This window comes from Parasteatoda tepidariorum, chromosome 10 (genome assembly GCF_982258835.1).
Source record: "Parasteatoda tepidariorum strain Cologne lab strain chromosome 10, Ptep-v5.0, whole genome shotgun sequence".
In the NCBI taxonomy this organism is placed as follows: domain Eukaryota; kingdom Metazoa; phylum Arthropoda; class Arachnida; order Araneae; family Theridiidae; genus Parasteatoda; species Parasteatoda tepidariorum.
Window position 1 is genome coordinate 82,521,353 of NC_141764.1, and position 21,121 is coordinate 82,542,473.

Here is a 21,121-nt window from a genome sequence, read left to right on the forward strand (position 1 = left end):
AAAGTTGCACTTTAGAAATTTTAACGTACTTTGGAATAGAACATTTCACACATTTTAAAATATCACTAAATTGAATTGTTTAAAAGCACAAAATCCGGAATTGGTGATATTACATAATAAATAACATTACGTAAGATGACATAGTTTATATGATTACAATGTATGACATTATAAATGGTTTTATAACTAGAGTTTGGCAAAAAAAGAGGGAGAGGAGAGCATTGGGACATTTTTCAGATCTGCATTTGCTTAAGAAAGGCAAATCTGAGGTTGTTTAAGCATCATATAATTATGTAAAACATAATTTGGTTATAGAATGTTTTAAATTTTAATGAGAAAGTTTAAGGTCAAGTTATAATTTTCACACAAATATTAATCCCATACCTGCTTTAATGCTACTTGCTTTTCTATCTGTCTTTGCTAGCATGCAGACAAGATGTAGAGAACAAAATGATTTGGCAAAAATAAGAGGACTGAACTGGAGCATATTATTGGATAAAAAAGGGGTGCACAAAATACCATATCACGTAATATTACAAAGACAAGTACAGGGGTAATAATAAAGTTAACATGAAAATTATGCAATATGAAAATAAAAATAAACTTTATATGATTTCACATTTAAATTTAATGATTTCAATTTTTTATAAATTTATTCAAAAGCGATCATAAATTTGTTAATGTAAATTTTTTATAAAATTATTTTTATTTAAAAAAAAAATATTTTTGATAAACTGTTAATTTATAATTACGACTTCATTTAGAAACTCTTTAGTGAAACCTAACTATATGAATTTATTTTGCAATCACAAATTAAAATAAATAATAGAAAAACTTTATAAGAGAAAATCAATAAGAAATGTTATTAACAATTATTTAAGGTATAGTTTAACTGCCATGTTACAAACAAATGTAATTAATTTGAATATTTCAAATTAATTTGTAGTACACATACAATAAATAATCAAATTTTATAAATTGAATAGCAAAATTTGCTCAGATGTTTAATGTTTTGAAGGTTAATCAATAATGTTTAATAAAGGAATGAACACTATTTCCTCCTATGTACTTTTTAAATTTACAGTAAAAATTTTTGATTATAAGTTCGTATTCAATTTTTGATAGTTTACTTTCAAAAAAACTTATATAATGAAACTATGGAGGCTCAAAAAAAGTATAGACAATGATTATATTTCTAAAAGGAATATTTGTTAAACCAATTACAATATGTAATTATATTATAAACAAACAATCACTCATATACTCAATCACTCATCTAAAAATCATAAAATATAAATGTGCTTATTTAGGTCATGTTACTTGAGATTAACTTGGACCCAGTTCAGATAATAACTCAATGCATATTCTTCATCGTTATATATTATATAAACAATCAACCTTATACAGTTAAAATGATTGGTTAATCAAAAAATAAATAAGTATTAATTTGAGTTTTTGAAGTGAGTTTAGCTTTTTCATCATTATTTAAATCATCAATCTCACAAAACTAAAATGAGTTGTTAATTAAAAGTAAATACGAACTAATTTGAGTTATCTTACGGAGATTAATTTGGGTAGTAGTAGTAGCAGTAATTAATTTTCGTTGCACTAGAGCTACACAATGAGCTTTTAGCAACGGTCTAGGAAAAGACCCTAAGAATGATCCAACGACATGCCATCACAATTTTGATCCTCTGAAGAAGGGATGGCTCCCCCACTTTGGTAGCCCAACCACCAGGCTCCCCTGGTAGCCTGACCACCTGCATACGAAGTTGAGTACTTTACACTGAAACAGTTTGGTTTCAATACCGTGCATCCTCAGTCCATTTGCAGGCTCATCGAAATGGTCAGCCACCTTGATCACTGACCACTGCCATCGTTACTTGACTTAGGTAATCGACTGGGAACCATGTCTTATAATCAGTCTACTGTGCACTTAACGTAGGTACAGCACAGATTATAACTCCTTGCATATTTTTCATCCTTATGTATGTAAATCAATAACAATTAAAATGAGAAGTTAATTAAAAAGTAAATATGCATTAATTTTAGCTATCTTACTTGAGATTAACTTGGGCGGAGCTGGGATTGTAACTCACTGTATATTCTTCGTCATCATCTTCATCTGAACCAGTGTTTTTACTGCAAAATCTGGAAACTGGATGGACCTTGAATTTAAAATGTTTCTTATTTTCAGATTCGGCAGCAGTTTGTCCAAAGCACATGGAGATAGATTTGGGCGGATTATTCGCTCGATTTGGCACTTTTTCCTCAGATATGACAGGATCATCCCAAGCATGCATTTTAGCATCAGAATCATAAAAGGCAGGATTTGGAACAGCAACATGGCGGATTCGTGGCGGCGGAATGACTCCATCAGCATTTATTCGCTCCCAAGTCTCAGTAACTAGAAGAATAGATTAAAAAAAAATTACTATTCAGGCATGAGAGTAAGAAAAGGGCAAAAAGTTTGAAAATGCTTATGAACTCAAATCATGAAAAAATATATAAAAATGTGTAGTAAACTATTTTACACAAAAAGAAAACATTTACATACTTGTTTAATTTTTTAAAAAATTATCTGTATACATTAATAGTTCAAAAAAACTGCTAAACTTTATATATAAACCATGATTTAAGACAATAAATTAAAAACTAAGTTTAGAAGTGTAATTTATTTTAAAGTTTAAAATGTCAGAAATTCCACCAAAAGTTTAATGCTTGATACATTGAAATCAAGCCTGTAACATGTTTGATTATCAAATAATTTATTAAAACTGAATTAAATTTATTTAATGACTTAGATTTTAAACTCAAACTGAATAGGTTATTTAAAATTGGTATTTTTAATTATCTTATGGAAAAGCAATTTTCATGGCTTTTTGGAGTTTTATACTTTCAGTCATAATTATACTCTACATAGAATATTAAATGGAAATTGTAATTTACAAATACAATTAATACATTAAAAACATAATTTTGTCAATGATACAACGTTACAATGTTGTAAATGACAGATTTCAATTTTTAGATGCTTTTTTTTTCAAATAAAATAGAATATGCTTAAACCAATTTGTGTTATAAATTGTTAACAACTGTAAACTAAACTCTAGTTTTTGAATTAATCATCAATGTTTAGTTAATATACACATTTCCTATCAGTTTAAAACTATAATTATTAAAAACTAATATTCATTTAATGCTTTTCTCAATAAATAAAAATCTTGATAATCGGTAATCTTTTTATTTTGCAATCTTGTACTGAATAGAGAATAAAATCTATTTTTAGACATTTCCATAGAATTTTAAAACCGTTGTGCGGTTGCTAAATGCGTTATTTGCATTAAAATACTTTAACAATTCTGAAACTTTTTTTTATGCCAACACATTTGACTGTGTAAGTCTAAGATAAGAGCCTTGGTAATGAATTACAGCCATTAATAGCCAAATGCATGGACTTCTTAACTTCTCTTGGCAAAAATTATCCTAACATCTATTCTGTGTAACAGTGCATTTTCTATTTCTTGATGTAGTACATATGTACACTGTGGGGCCATATGTTCCAGACCATTTTAAAATTAATTTTATTGGTTAATAACCCATTTTTAAAAACTAATTTCTTTGAAAAGGAGCTTCTGATTGATAGAAGTAAAATACTTTATTTTGTTATAATTAAAAAAAAAAAAAAAATTGGTCGGAAAATAACTAATCCAAAAAAATGTGTTAATTTACGACTTGAATATTATTGTTTTTCCGTCATTATTGCAAGAGGGAAAAATGGGGTAATTGTTTTCTTTAAAGATTACTAAACTTTAACGATAAATTTCTTCAAGCACTGTTCCACATGAAAAACTAGTTATTTTTCAACATTAGATACCAAATTTCAATCAAAATGATTTTTTCTTTATAAGTACAAAATGTTATATATATATATGAACTGTACTTTATAAATAATTAAAGTAAATCAAATACATGAAAATTACCAACAAATTAGATTTTTTTTTTAATAAAAGAAAGTATTAAATCGTTTTGTTTTAAATTAGGTTACATAAAAAAGCATAAGTGGTAATGTGAAAACAGAATATTTATTAAAAAAGAAGTTTTTGAAAAGAAAAGAAATTCTTAAAATTTGAGCAATTTTCTTTTTATGTAATCATTTACAGATGCATAGAAAAACAATTTTGATTAATAAAACAATTTGAAACAATGAGAAAATGGCAGGTCAAGCAAGAGGCTTAAACACAATGAAAAAGAATTTCAAATAAGAAGAACAGCAATATATATATATATATATATATATATATATAACCAAAGATTCTACGTGGTCAGTAATAGTTTCAAAGGTTGGTACCAAATATTAAACAAATTAAGTCATTTTTTGTTTCTATACAATATATAGGGGAAAGAGGAGTAAGATCGGGTACCCGGATTTTGTGGAATTAGTTCTATTGTCTAGAGGATAAACTCTGAATTATAATTTACTAGTGAAGAAGAAGGACCTACCATATTGGCTTGCTGTTGATTAATTCATAGAATCCATGTAGAAAAGTTTGTTTTACTATGTCAATTCTCGATAGTTCATTTTTAAGCTATCCTTATTTATTGATTATAAGAGTTATAAAAATTACTTTTAGTCCATCTTACAGGTTTAATATAGATTCATACCTTAGCACACAAAAGAATCTTGTCCGTCGATCATCTCTGCTCTCGGTTAAAACCGGACACCCTCTTGATGTGTCTCTATGTAGGGCCCCCGAAAGCTGCAGAGCAGCAGAAGAAGACGTCACTTACATCCAAAGTTCAACACAGGTTTTATGGGACAAAATTTATTGCAGCCCCTTCTTCAAAGTAGCACAAAAAGCTGCATTTTCATATTTTGTAGAATTTTTGAAAACCCCCCCCATACAAAATCATAGTTATTACTTAGATAAAGAAATTTTCTGCAATTTTCTTAAAAAAACAATTTTTTGTAACTATATTTTTTGTAAGAAATTTTGGCTGTTGGTTTGAAAATTTGGTATAGAGTCCCAGGCCCCAGAACAATTGTCTCTCACTCTCCCCTCATTGAGTGCATCCTTGAATTCATCTCATGCCAATTACATGTATAATTTCCTTAAATTGTCATATAAAATAGAAATATCTGTTATTTCCCCCCTGAAATACTGGTGTAACATGTGTAACCAGTTTTACCCCACATTTAGAAAAAAATCCTTTATATAAATAGTAGTACATCAATGATTTTTCGGGAATTATATATTGTACACAAATAAACAATGAATATTTTGATTAAATCTGACAGTTTCTAGGTCAAACACTTTAGCTCCTAAGGGGGTTCGAATCTTAGCTACCCAATATTACCTCTCCTTTTCCAATACACATACATACATATATATTATATGCATATATATTATATACATATATATTATATATAATAAATTATATATAATAAATTATATATAATAAATTATATAAACAGTGAAACCTCCAACCAAACAGTAGTCAGAAATGTATTTCATAACTAACTAAATAAAGAAGTATTCAAATGGAAATATTCATGAAGAAAAGGGAAATAAATATAGAAAATAACTGATGTGTCTTACTAAAATGAAATCTCCATAATTCATTAAGGGCAACTCCTGATCTCTCTCCTCCAAAAACATACATAAAGCCCAGTGCTTTGACTGCTGCGTGACTATGTAATTCACCTGGTCCTCGTTGAGTTTTTATTCTAGACCAGCGGTGGGCACCTATTGATATAATAAAAGTTAATAATAATACAGTATTGAATTGTAATCAATAATAAATCATTTCATCAAATTAAAACACTCAAGTATCAAACATATTTCACTTTGATGACTAAATGTTTAAATCTTACAGTACAAATTACAGATTCAGGCGTCCTTTTATAGAAACATCAATTTGCCCAGACATTTTTTAGCAATCAAAATTAACAAATCTCTTTAACCTTCATTATATATATATATATATATATATTTTTTATGTTTGCAATCTGTGACAAAATATTATGTATACGTGTATAAGCATTTACACAGCTTCAATGGGACACTTAAAAACATTACTAGAAATATTTTACAAATGTTTTTAGTATGTAAAAAGAATCTTCTCAACTCTGTATTAGTATTTTTCATTAGATAGGATTGATTTACTTTTCTAAATAGAAGAATGCTTTTTAATGATATTTCTATCTGAATATCTGCTCTGCTAATTATTTAGATAGTTGAATGTCATTTTAGAAACATAATGTTATTGTATGAAAAGTAATGTTAATTGTCATTTATTTATTTTATGCATTAATCAATGCATGTTTTTATCGTTGTTTATCTTAAAGGCTAACTATTTAGGAAAATCCATTTTCTTTACTTGTCAAAGTCCCGATGATTCTGGATAAAGGACTTTCCGCTGCATTTGAATCCTTTATTTGTATTTTAACCCATGAATAAGTATGAAAAATAAATTTCTAATAAGAAATATTTTAAATAAAATATAACTAACACAAAAACTTTGGATAAAATACGGTACTGAGCTAATTTTATATAAGATACACTCTTTTAAGGGGTCTGGGTTTAATAAATCGTCTACATAAAAATTGAAAAGTGTGAATAAATATTTAAATAAATGACAGATGTAATCTATTAACTGCTTTAATATACTCCTAGAAAGGACCAACATTTAAATAGTTTACTTAACGAATTTTCTGCACAACATTTTGATTGAATTAAAAAAAAAACATTTTACACAGTTTAAAAATAGTTACTTAAACTTTCAAAGTAAAATAAAACAAACATTAAAAATTGATCATTAATTTAAATTATTTTGAGTTATTTTACTAAAAACTGGGGATATATAATGCCTGAACATTAATAATTAATGTATGTTTATTTATTATAGCAAAAAAGTCTAGGTAAAAATAAGGATTGTTTTGAAATCAAAAGGGTTCAAAGTTATAAGGTAAAAAATTATGTTGTTAAGAAGAGTTGAAGTGAACATATAATGTTATGTGAAACGAAAAATATACACAATTACAGAATGATTATTTCAAAGAACTTCAAACTAAAATGGATAAATAAAAATAAAAAACCTTTAAAATTTTTTGTACAATTTGATGCAGCTTGAAAGGAATTTAAAAATAAAAGTATGTGAATAAACATTTAAATCATAAAATAATTTATGAACTGGTTTTTATATTGATTTATTAATTTAATTTATATTCATTTAGCTATCATCTCAAAACAGAATGAACAGAAAGGCATAACAGTAGTGCAACATAATAATGATGTCTTGAAACAGGGTAAATTTCAATTTTTACATTTACAGTTCATCAGTCTTTTAATTATATTGTACTAATTTCACTTTGAGTCGAATGAAATTTATAAGTTGTTGTTGTTTCTAATGCTACTTGCCACACGGGCAAGCCTGCTTGGTGAAACCGAGCAAATTTAAGGCAGATGTGCGTTTCTTGCTTTTCAGTGGCGCCACCTTCAGTGGCGCCACCTATATTCGACTTCTGCCACACCATACGTCGCACCCGTTTATAGGGCGGACCCATTCATACATTCATCCACAGATCGCAATTTTAACCTGAATCAGAGATTCAACGATCGATTTCCAATCCAGTAGCCCCAGAGGTATTGATTTGTTATGGGAACATCGAAGGACTTCTGCGACTCGACAGATTTAACGTGCATCAGTCACTTTACTACACGGCGAGTCTTGGGCCGGTGGGGTTCGAACCCACGAACTCTGGGACATAGGCCCAGCGCCATACCGACCAGGCTATCCCGGCCTGCAATAAGTAAAACATTAAAGATACACAATGCGCAAAATAAAAGATATCCTCAATAACTTTTGTTCTAATCACTGGAATTTCACCAATTCAGTGTAAATCTTAATGGTTTAAAGGGGTGACGTAATGTATGTTAATTAATGCTAACTATTAATTAATTATAGAATCTAATACAAAAACGTATTTTCTTGGAATAAACATACTTTTTCTAAATTTATGCTAAAAAAGTAAAATTAATATTAAAGGAGTGCAAACTTCTGACCGTTTTATTGACTAAACTATTGGGACCAAATCACCAATATCCCCATATTTTGATAGTCAAAAACTCAAATCCACCACAAAATGTTTATAATATGTAAAAGGAATGTTTGTTCAGAGAAAGTACGTTTTTGTGTCTGATTCCATAACTTAATTAATAGTTAATACTATTGAATTAGCATACTTAAGATCACACCTTTAAACCGACACCGGTTTAAAGGTGTGATCTTGGCACCGGTGTCCCTTTTATATATTTTTTCTGACACTTCAATTATAAATAAAAACATATTTTGATACTTTTCAGTTATAAAAAACAGTCTAATAGTAGCTAAAAAATCGGTTAAGTTATCGGAATTGGATTTGTACGAAAATATAAAATCCCCAAAAAGTAGTTTAGAAATTTTTTTTTTCATTCATATTCAAGAATTTATTAATAATTGATTTTGTAATTTAAAGAAATTTCAAAGACGAATAACTGTTTCTCTTAGATCTAAATGACAGCAAATTTGAATAATTATTGTTTGGAGGTGAGCCGTGTTTGGAAGATTTTACTTTTAAAGCAAACAGTGTTTTATGTTGTGTTTTATAACTATAAATTATTAAAATGCTAAATATATTATATTTCACTTATTTTGATCTAAATTAATACAAAATCATGATTGTTGTAGTTGTAGTTAATTTACGTCGCACTAGAGCTGCACGATGGGCTATTGGCGACGGTCTGGGAAACACCCCTGAGAATGATCGGAAGACATGCCAGCACAATTTTGATCCTCTGCAGAGGGGATGGCACCCCCGCTTCGGTAGCTCGACGACCTGCACGCGAAGTCGAGCACTTTACGGTAGAACAGTTTAACGAGGGCCAATACCGCACACCCTCAGTCCCTACGCAGACTGATGCAAGTGGTCACCCGCACACTGACCGTAGCCAGTGATGCTTGACTTCAGTGATCTGCTGGGAACAGTGTCTTAACGATCAGTCCACTGCGGAACGATAATAAGATGAGTCTAAAAAAGAATGTTTACCTAAAATGGCTTGGATAAATTAGAATTGACATTTAGTTCGTGAAAATCCGATTGTTAGAACAAAAGTTATTGAGCGCTTATTCAAAACGAGACTTGATAATATAAATCCGATAAACAACCATCGACAGGATAATTACCAAAATCCCATTTCCAGAAATCATTCCTAGGTTGTAAATCTGTTAGGCCACCATAAATCCACATGGCTTCATCATGGACTATGCAAGAATGATTATGTCTAGGAGGGGGTTGCTCGAAATAGCTTGGCGTCATTAATAAGCTCCACCTTTCAGTAGCTGAAATACAAAAACAACCTATTAACAATTGAGTGACAGTGCTTTAACTAATACAAAACAATATAAATTGAAGTTCTATAGATAGTGAAAAGCACTTTAAAAAAAAATCAATGTCTGGAATCCGACGCCTGATTTATAATTTAGGTCCTGGACAATAAATATAAGTATAAAAAAATTAAATGGAATGTGGGGAAATCTAGATTAAATTGTGACGTCTACTAGTTATCGATTTAAGAAAATTTCGTTTAGTAGGTCAAGGTTTACAAAGAGAACTTAATCTATTGATCAATTTTATTTATTTCTGAAGCAAATACATGAGCTTTAATATCTATTTTCGTTGAAAAAGTTTTAAGCTGAAAGTTAAAGAAACTACAAAACAAAATATACAAAACTATGTTTTTTTTTATTTTAAAAATTAATCAAAACTATATTATATTTAAATAATACTATATTTTTTTAAATAATTTAAAAAAAAACATAGTATTTTTTTTTAAATACTACATTTTTTAACTTAAAAAATTTTAATAATTTTTTAAAATAGAATTTCGTTTTAAAAATATCAAAAAAATTAATTTTCTTAAAATAAAATTTGCAGAGTTCGCCGCCTCGTAATTATTTTAAATAATAAAAATCTTTTTTTTTAGACTTTAAATAATTAAGAGCAATGAAAATTATGAGAGGATACACGTCTTAAAAGGACGCTAGACGGCAGTAGAAATGGCAAATATGTAAGTACCGTCATTCCTACTTTGTGCAGCGGGGGCTACTTTGTGCAAATTCGAATTTGGCATTTTTCAAGTGCTGCTATTCAGTATTATGTTTATTTCACGTTAAAAATGTGTGGAATTTGAAGATAGAAGTCTCTTCTATTACTACAAAAATTTTTTCGAATTTTAAAACAATCTCAGAGTGTGTTTTGTCTATAAAATGTCAACAATTTTCCGAGGACGTCGGATGTCGAAAAATGTGCGTGGAAACTTTAGCTATGAAATGCAAAGACGTTGATAAAACAATTGTAGTAAGTGCAAAATTTTTTATTTATACATTAATAAACAATTGTATCACGTTAGCGTTAATTTTTTTTTTAATTAATAACAAATAAACGGAAAATGAAAAAAAAATGCACTGTGGGGCTACTTTGTGCAAAGTTTCATTCGTTTCTTTTTCTCGACAGAAAAGTTATCAGACGTTATAAAAAAAATACCTCTAACGAGAAATTACCTTGATTACACTTTAGAAAAGCTGCAACAATGTTTGCAAGCAGTTGCTGGTGGTATGTCGATTGCAGAAGCTTCTCGGAAGTACAAAATCCACAGAAATACTATCTCTAATAAAATTCACAAGAAATACGTGAAACGTGCTGGTAAACTATTATTTTTCTTCTAATGAATTAATCAAACGATTTAACACATAAAAATATATTTTATAGGACATCAGGTGATTTGGACAGAAACTGAAGAGCAAGTTCTGTCGTGTTCATTCAAGCATGTTGTGTTCAAATGTATCAATATTATAAATGTTAATGAATATGTAATAATTATTAGTTTTGAAATATCATCCATTTCAATGTTAAAAAAAGTATATGGTTTCCTTTTGTTTAAACTCAAATGTTTTGAAATAAACATTCTTTTTAAGAAAAAATTCTTCAAAAAAAAAAGATGGTTTTTTAACGCTGAAAATTATTTCAAATTAATATCTTTACATATCTTGATGTTTTTGTCTTTAAAAATGTCAACAATTAACTTTTTTAACAATTTTATATCAATCTTTTACTAAAAACATGATTATTAAACTGAATTCCTATCGCTGCACGAAGTAGCCCCATTTGGGGGGTACTTTGTGCAAGGTATGTTTTGACTTATTATTCGTAAATATTACATACAATCAATGCCAATATTGATCAAATTCACTCGTCTGAGTCCAGTTATGAATATAATATCGATAAATTTTACTAAAGTTTGAATTAACATAGTTTTTTTACATGTCAAAGTTCAAAAACTGAGAAATCCTGCACAAAGTAGCCCCGAATGACGGTAATTTAAAGTATAGAAAAAATTAGTTCAGGTAAACCTAGAATAAACCAAAAAGGCTTATATGCTAAATTTTTTCCTTCAAAATGTCAAATTGCAAAAACAATTATGGCAGGATTACTGACGATTACGCAAGCAGGGAAGCAATCATGCAATATTTTAATTGCATTTTTATATATAGAAAACAATTTTTTCAGTATTTGAAAACTCATTATAGAAAAAGTTAGTTCAGGTAAACCTAGAATAAACCAGGAAGTTTCATATGCTAATTTTTTTTCCTTCAAAATGTCAAATTGCTAAACAATTATAGTAGGGTTACTGAGGATTAACGCAGTGAAGCAATTTTGCAATAATTTAATTGCATTTTAATATTTTGAAAACATTTCTTCAGTATTTGAAACATCACGATTTATTCTAGACTTAACTCAACTTCTTTCTTTTAAATTTTAGAATACCAATGAAGGTGAAATTGAATTTTTTCCAGAGGTAAAATAAATCGACTTGATAATTCGAACAATAAATATAAAATAAATAACATTTAGTGTAATAAATTTTTGAAATATTAGAAAATATAATTTTACATTTTCATCTATTCGTAAAAATAAAATATTTATCAAACATATCTGTTTTTAATTAAAAAAAAAAAAAAATTAAAACTTTTACATCCTGGTCACTTTTGTCTTAAAGAAGATTCCAGTCATCGGTACCCATAAGCCCTCTAGATTTTTAATAAAATATTACAAAAAAAAAAAAAAAAAAATCACAAAATCTTTTGTGTTCATATCATATTTAATTCAAAAAAATTAAACAAAGCCCAATTTTACTAATTTTCGATTTAAATGTAATTAAAAAATTAAATTTTGGGTCAAAACTTTGCAGATTGTAAAGTGTAATTTAGTAAAATTGCTAGTAAGAAATTCGAAATACGAGTAAAAATTTTTTTTTCAGAACTAATAAGTAAATATTATAACTGGTTGTATCTCCATGAGGAAATTTCTGCAGGAGTCCTTGATTGCAAGGCGTTGCATAATATTTTTTTAATTTTAATCTTTTTAATTAAACAAAGGAATTTTTTTTAAAAATAAAAATCTTAAGATGAAAGCGTTCAAGCAGAGAATTAAAAATGATTAAAAGTTGGACAACCAAAACTAGCACTGCACACATTTTGCTAATGTTTAAATAAAGTAAAAAATAAAAAGCCCAAGAATATGAGTAGCGTAACAAAATTGAAAGCTTAAAATTAGCTTTGTCTTTAAAAATTTTAACGGAAATGATGGAAAACCAGGAAATTAAATTCTTTCCATGATACACAGCGGACGCAACTTTGATTAAAAAGAAGGAGGAACAAATCGATGCGGCCAATTCCTGCATCACTTCATCTACAGCAACTTAGCGGGGGCATCCCCGCGGAGGGAGGAGGGAAAAGCTTTGAAAGATGGAGATGACTCATCCGTTGCCAAAGTAACGGGGGATGCTTTGGAAAAGGGGTCTTTTCAGCATCGTTCTCTATTCCTGCTGGCATTCCATGAGGAGAAAGCAATGCTATAATCGCTTAATCTTAATGCATGGTAATAAAGGACCATCATTCGCAAAATACGGATTTCGGACTGTTTTATTCATTATTTTAAGGAATTTATGGTCAACATAAATTGTTATTTCATATGAAAGCCGCATTTTTTCCGCCATTTTATATGCATAAATTCAGTGAAAAGAGCGAGTACTATTGTCAAGCCGAAAAGTTATTTGAAAGTTAACTGTAAGTCTAATTCAGCTTTACTATTAAGTTTCGATAATTTCCGGCTCTAATTTTTCCCTGAATGTACATTGATAAGTTTATATATAAACTCGCTTTATGGAATACATACAACAGGGCAAAACTTTTACAAAACTAGAGAAAACTTGCGGCTTGTTGCGATGGTTTTGCGCAAAATAAATATAAAGAGAAGCATTTATCCATCATTTTATTTTGTGGATATAGCTCAAAATGCACGTTTAAGAAAATGGATATAGCTCCAAATACGCGTTTAAGATAATAGATATAGCTTAAAATACACGTTTTCGATAATAATAATGGATAAAGCTCAAAATACGCGTTTAAGATAATGCATTTAGCTTAAAATGCGCGTATGGAAAATGGACGTAGCTTGATATGCGCTTGTGAAAAATGAGCGAAACTCAAAATGCGTATTGAAGAAAAGAGATATAGGGTTGAAATACGTGTTTAAAGCGTGTTAAAACGTGTGTTTCTCTTTTAGCGAGCATTTCGGTCTCTTTTGAAACACACATTTCAAGCTATGTCCGTTATCTTAAACACGCACTTTGAACTTCGTGTCAATTTTTTGAACACACATATGAAGCAAATTTTATGTATTTAGACATTAAGCTATATCCACTTTTTTAACGCGAATTTTAATTTATGACCATTTTTGTCATTTTTCTTAAGCGAAAACATTGAGCTTTGTTTACGAAAGAAAAGACGAACTTCATTTAAGACGAACGTTCATCTCAGACGAAGACCTTTCAATCAAATCTTACCTATGGACCACTTAAAACAATTCCAATGAGTTATGGCAATATCTTGAAGAAAATTGTCCTGGTATTTCAAGTAAAATCAATGAAGTACCACAAAAAAAATTTGAGCTTTATAAATCTTAAGATATTTATATAATTTTTTAAAATTTATATTTTGAATAGACACGGGTTTTGCGAATCACCAGTAGGAAACTGCAGATTTCAAGTTTGAGCATAAAGTGATTAAAACTGGAAAACGATACGAACTTATTTAGACAGTCGAAAATTTATTTAAGCTAGTGTTATTTGTTGATTTTTGTGACACTTGGATAAGCCAAGTTCGTCAGCCATTGGTCTTTTGCGAATTAAGTCAGGAAGGTGAGCCTTTCGTTTGACAAGAGAGTACAGCAAGGTTTAAAGTACGTATTAGCACAGACACTCACGGATAAATGGCAGCACCAATCAGTCGCGAGGCCACTTCCTCTATTTAGACATGGATCTGAAGGGAATATTATCTGTACAAATGGTCTTGCTCAGCTATCGACCACAGGACTTTTGATTTCACAGAGTTTGCGAGCACGTGTATTACATGTATGCTGTGGGTCTTCGTGGAGGCGAGAATCGAACTCCAAGACCTCTGGACCGGAGTCGGATTCGCTAGCCACCGTGCTACAACGACTCTTATTTAAGCTAGTTTAAACTATAAATACAAAACACTAAACACAAAATATTTGAAAAGTTATATCTTTTGCTCATTAAATTAGCAAAGTATTTCGGGAACCTCGAATTTTTTCTATAGAAATATTTCAGTTTTCTCATAATTTTCATTTTAAATTAGCATCCACTTAAAACTAAAATCTCAAAGCATGATGTTGACGAAGAGGATTCATAATAAGCATAGATATCGTAACGCCTTTTATGTTCATGGCATATCAAAATCTCTTTATCAAAACATTTTTTACTTCCAAAATAATAAAAAAGGAAGAGGGGGACTAAGTTTTGTTCTAAAGCATTCTAGTCAATGTGTCCAATTAACTACTCATTTTAAGGAGGTGTTGAAACAGCATGGATGACACCCTTAAAGAATATTCAGAAGAAAACGTTTTCGATAATTAACATCGAAGGCACAGTTTCCAATAGAACAAAAAAATTTGTAACATAAGTGGAAAAGTAATTAGTAAGTACTAGATAAAGTGGTTAATGCTTCTTTGATAAAAGCTCTTCCATGAAAAGTTTGATGAAAGGTGATGATTTAATTTAGTTTCATTACAAAAGTTTAATAAATGAAACGAAGTACAGTGCGCAAAAATAAAAGCGAACACCTTAATAACTTTTGATATAATGATATCATTTTCAATAACTAGTTAATAATTGCAACGGTTTGGGGCTTAAACTTAACTCTTTGATGCAGAATTTTTATAAAACATATTATTCATACTTTTTTCATTATTGTATATTAATTTAGGACAAAATCAGTAAAAAATAATATATTTAGTTATTTTAATAATTTATGGTAATGAAATAGAGCATGAAACACCAATGTTTTCTTCTGAGTTAAAGGTAAAATCTTTCAAACATAGCTCACTTACAAACAATAATTTTTTCAAATTTGCACTTATTTGCAGATATTTAGATTTAAGAGAAACAGTTATTTATCATTGAAGTTTCTTTAATTTACAAAATCAATTATTGATAAATTTTTAAGCATGAAGAAAAAAAAAATTGAAACTAGTTTTTTTAATTTAGTTCAAATATAATTCGGATAATCTAACAGCTTAATATATTATTTTTTTTTATATATTTATACATTTTTGATTGAATTAGAGCGTAAGAAAAAAAAAATATATAAAAGAGATAACGGTGCTTCATCTGCGTCAACGTGTTAAATATGCAAATTAATTTGTGAATCGATATTTTGAGCTGCGAATTTAGATACGATATTTTAAGTTACGTACTTTTTCTGAATTTATTCGACTGATTAGGATTTAATCCCCAAAATATAAGGATTAGCCGTAATCTGGAAACAACGGACCCAATAGTTAAAGCGGGAGAATTTTCGAAACATTATGACTATCAAACAATTAACTACCACCATTTAATGAGATGCCACTACAGCTTAAACTAGAGTTATTTACTTAATTGTAGTTGTTGTTGATAGAGCTATTTGCCAAATACCAGCAACCCTGCTTGCTGAAAGCAAGCAAACTTAACTCAGAGGGTGGGTTTTTTTCAGTGGCGCCATCTATGGCCAAAAATACGATTTCAGTCACACACACATCCCAGCCCGTTCAGAGGGCGAATCTATTTATACATCCATTCAGTCATCCACAGATCGTAGTTTTGACCTGAACCAGAGAACGATCAATCTCCAGTTCAGTACTCCCAGAGTTATGATTTGTTAAGGGAACATGGAGGACTTTGTGTCCCGACAGATTTAACGTGCACCAGCCACTATTCGGTTGATGGGGTTCGAATTAACAATCTGTTGGATATGGGTCCAACGCCTTACCAATCAGGATTTACATGCTTTTTACTTAATTGTTTCACTATTTTAATTATCTTACTGAAAACAAAGATTGATTTTTCGAAACTTTATATATATGTAGTTTTATAAAAATAAGGAAACTATGGGTAACAGTATAAAATATGTGTTTTCGAGAAAAATGGCGTTCCAAGTTCCACAAGATCAGTTTTGGGCAATTGTGATGGCATGCATTCGAATCAATTGTGATTCAGAGTTACTTTTCCAGACCGACGCCAACAGCACATACTGCAGCTGTAGTGAGACGTAAATAAACTACTACTCTGCTTCTTAATTTTACAAAAAATTAGTAGAACTGCTCGATTTTTTTCGAATCCCACTTCTGTCACTAGTGTTTTTTTAAGTCACGGTGGCTCAGGGGATAAAACGCTTGCCTCCTAATGAGGTGACTCAGGTTTGAATCCCAGCGATGGCTGGTTGATACAAATTCTGCTTACCGCTCGCATTGAACACAGTGCTGATGTAAAATATCCTTAATGGAGGACGGTTCATGGATTAGAATAACTTTACCGTCGGGTTTACCGAGGGAGGTTTTCCTCCTTATGTGGGTTAGCTCTATCGAATGTGGGTTAGTTCCATCAAAATGTGGGTGGTTCTATCAAAAGTGCAAATGAGGGTTAGTTCTATCAAAAAATGTCCTCTACAATAGCTAGTTTGTCTTAATGCTTGATTCAGGAGTTCCCTTGTCTTCTGGGTTGCATTCAAAATTACAAGGCTACGAAGTTTAACAGTGATAGTCGGAAACTCAGAATTAGGTCTGCTGTTCAACGCCGGTAAGAACAACAAAAAACTGAGCTATATGCTTCTAACTTCCGTAAATATTCTACCGTAAATAGTGGAATTGTCCAATTGAAGCGATGCAAAATTCGGATTTATATAAATTCTCTTAATGTGAGTTTTTCATATTATATTCTAAAATTTGGAAAAAAAATTCAGCAGTTAATGATTTTAAATATGTATATAAGGATTTTAAATATGTGATATAAATACTGAATAAGTAAGTCAGTTATTGATCGAAAAATAAAAATAATGTTAAACTGTTTAATTGTCACTAAATTAATAGAAAAATGCTCTACAGTAAAGAAGGCGTTTTCACTTTTCACTGAATATTTAATTTACACGAAATGAGATATTTTAAGAGAGCATATGCATGTCGATCTTAATTGAAGAGAATTATGTTTAGATTCTGCTAGTAAATGAGGGTGTAAAGGAGGTCAAGAACACAAAACTGCCTATTTAAGTAGAATTATTCCAAAAAGTTGAATGGATGCCAAATCGCATTTTATTATTGTACGTGAAGTTTCTTTTATATAGGCTAACTGAAAATAATGGAATACATCATTCGACTAAGATCGTTTGGTTTTTATCTATTTATTTAGTAGTACTTGCATAAGCGAGAAATACGTGTTTCGAATATTTCACGAATGAATCGTTTATGATTAGTTAAATGATTTTTAACAATGCTTCATCATTTAAAAAAGGAAAATCTGTCGATGAAATTCACAAAAATATTCAATAAAATAAAATTTAGTCACGAACGTAGTTATGAATGAGAGAATATTCTAAAATCTATACAATTAACGGGGACATTTCATTCATTAGTTTTGCCTGTTTGGTCGCTGTGCGTAGAAGGTCAAAATGAAAAAAGTTTTAATATTATTTTAATAGGTGTCCATTTTAATGCAAATAAAAGAAAATTAATTTTAATTAATAAAAAGATGAGTCTGTAGTTTAACATCTGTTCGTGGGGCATTTAAGCCAATGATATTTTAAATGACCAAAATTTTAAAATTTTATTTAATATAATAACACAGTACATAAGGTCGAAATAAAGGTTACCTCAATTATTAACAACGCTAGAGCTGAAATCGGTTAGGTGTATCGCGTCAAACGTATATTCAAAGTAAAAACACAAGAGTTATAAACTATGTTTGACGCAAAATAAAGAAACGGTGAGAAGATTAGTAGAGTACTTCGGGATCGTGAGACCAATCTGTACATAAACGAAGGTAAATCTCTGTAAAGGGAAAATTTAAGTTCGATACAAAGCAGAAGTTTCTCTTAAGCTCTGAAACATTTTTCTTAGCTGCTTCAATAGAAAGAACCCTTAGTAGACAAGAAAGTTGTTTTTATAGTTAACCTCTTATTTTTCATACTGAAAGAGTGCCGCCGGCTGAGCTTCTTAAATAGACTTTAGAGTTGATTAATTAGAAGAAAAAAAAAACTTATAAGGTTAAGGAAAATCAAAGATTAAATCCATTTAATAGTACTGCTTTTATTTCAAGTCGTTTTTGATAATAATTGGATTGAATGTACAGTTTAATGGCTAAAACGTAAAAAACGTACCCAAGGCAGGATGGGTGGTTTTCCTTTCCTCGTAGTGCAAATGTAGGTTAGTTTTATATAAAAAGTTCTCCGTGAAGGATTTGGGAGCTTTTTTTTGTCTTCGGAGTTGGGTTTAAATCATACGGCTTCAGAATTAAATATTGATAGCCTCAAATTCTAATACGAATCGGCTGTGAAACAAAATAAAATAATCTATACTTAAAGTAAGTCAATTAAATGGCACTGAAAACTAGGTCTGATACAAAATAAAATATCAAGAAGACAGAAATCAGAACCTTTTGGAACTGTTAGTACCATATTTATTTACAGAGGAAAAATCCAAAGACAGAACAAATCTGAATATAAAAATAAAATGCGAAAAAAAAAAAAAACTTCCCTGAAACACCCTTTTGAGGAGAAAAAGAAATTTAGAAATTTATTTTCTTAACTAAGGAAGAAAAAAAGAAAGATCTTTGTAATCGAAATATAAACGCCTTTCGTAAGGTAAACAGAAGTAATACATAAAAGATAAAACTTTAAAGTTCTCAAGAAAGTTAAAAACAAAAATGAGAAAATTTAATTAAAACCCAACGAGATTTATTAAAAAACTCACAATCTTAATAGTTTTAAGAATCCTAACACTTTTTTCAATTTTCGAATCGGTAACCAGTAACAAAAACGGAAGGAACATGAAAAAACCAAAGGAATCATAAAACTCCCGTTTTCGGGAAGCAGAGTGGCACGATTTACCATTTAAGAAAACACACCCCTAAGGAGCTGGAAAACGAGGTAATAACCACGCTCACCGAACGTGCTCGTTAAGCTGACGAACACTACCTTTCAAATCGTCATTCAAATTGTCTCTTCATCCAGTTTCTTGGGGAGGAGAAAAAACACTGTAATGATTTTTCTTTCCCGTTTTTCCCCCCTTCCAGGAGTGAGTCAAAACCGAACACGCGTCACTCACGAGTTTCGAATGACGATTTGTGACTTATTCATGAAACGAGGAGTTAAGAGTCTTGGAGTTTGAAGGACTCCAAGACTCTTAACTCCTCTCCCCCCTAACCTGGAAAAAAAAAAACTACTACACACGTAGGGAATATTGGGTTTAAATCGAATGAGACACTTTCCGATCATACCGGATTCATCAGTCAAACGGGATCAGCTCCCTGGGCGGATATCTGACGCTTCCTGTTTTCTATTCTCACCTTCCACGTTTAGAAGAGGAAGATATATATTGAGTTGTGGTTTAATGGAAGGAAATATATGGAAGAATAAAGGAAAACTAGCCAACGTTTGTTCCAATTTTCTTCAATATGAGCGAAGAATATTGCTTAGTACGTCGATTTTTTTTTAGATTTAGAAACCGTATGAAGCAGCGTCTTTTTTTAAAGGCAAGCTGAATTTGTCTTAGCATAATTTCAGAAACGGATTTCAAGAGTACGGAAGGTTTACTCTGAGTAATCGGGATCATACCAAAGTTCTGAAAAAAAAATTCCAGATTCTTCAAAGCAACAATTTGCAGTATATCAGTTAAGAACAAATACTTAAACAGGGGCACAAAACAATGGGAAAAAAACCCTTAAAAGCACGAAAAAATAAAAGTTAATATGTATTCAGGTGACAAAAGTCATAGGATAACAATATGCAAATAAACAGATGGCAGTAGTATCGCGTACAAAATGCATATATGGGTAAAGCACAGATAGGATGTTATTTGTGTTCAAGTTTTATTCACCCAAGAATGAGAATTGACAGACTTTAAGTGTGGAATGGTAGTTGGAGCTAGACGCATTAGACATTCCATTTCGGAAATCGTAAGAGAACTCAACATTCCTAGATTTACAAAATCAAGAGTAAAGAGCAAGTAGCTTGGTCAGATGAAGAACGATTTCAGTTGGTCAGAGATGATGGGAAAGTTCGAGTGTGGCGCAGACTCCACGAAGCCATGGACCCATCAAGGCACAGTGCAATCTGTTGCTGTCTTCATAATGATATGAGAAGCTTTTTTATAGCATGTACTAAGTCCTATGATCCGATTGCACTGATCATTGACTAGAAATGGTTATGTTCAGCTACTTGGAGACCACTTGTAGGCATTCATGTATCCAAACAACGATAGAATTTTTATGGATAACAATGAGCCATGTCACCGGGGTTTAATTGTTTGCATTGAACATTTATGGGCTATAATCCAGAAGGCAGCTCTAGCACAAAGTGCTCCACTTGTGACATTTTCTCAAATATAGACATTTATTGAGGCTGCAAGGCTAAATACTTCTGCTTGTTGAGTCCATGCCACATTGAGTTGATGCACAACGTAGAGCTAGAG

The 21,121-nt window shown here is 30.4% G+C and overlaps 1 protein-coding gene across 2 annotated transcripts in view; it reads right to left on the reverse strand.

The window, feature by feature from the left end:
- Positions 1-21,121, reverse strand: part of LOC107443034 (uncharacterized) — a 52,062-nt gene that overhangs the window by 1,704 nt on the left and 29,237 nt on the right. For both annotated transcript variants that reach the window (XM_016056777.5, XM_016056771.5), the window contains 3 exons: positions 9,226-9,381; positions 5,601-5,747; positions 2,062-2,407 (listed from right to left, as the gene is read on the reverse strand). In XM_016056777.5, the coding sequence (XP_015912263.1) occupies positions 2,062-2,407; positions 5,601-5,747; positions 9,226-9,381 (649 nt within the window). The remainder of the gene's footprint in view (positions 1-2,061; positions 2,408-5,600; positions 5,748-9,225; positions 9,382-21,121) is intronic.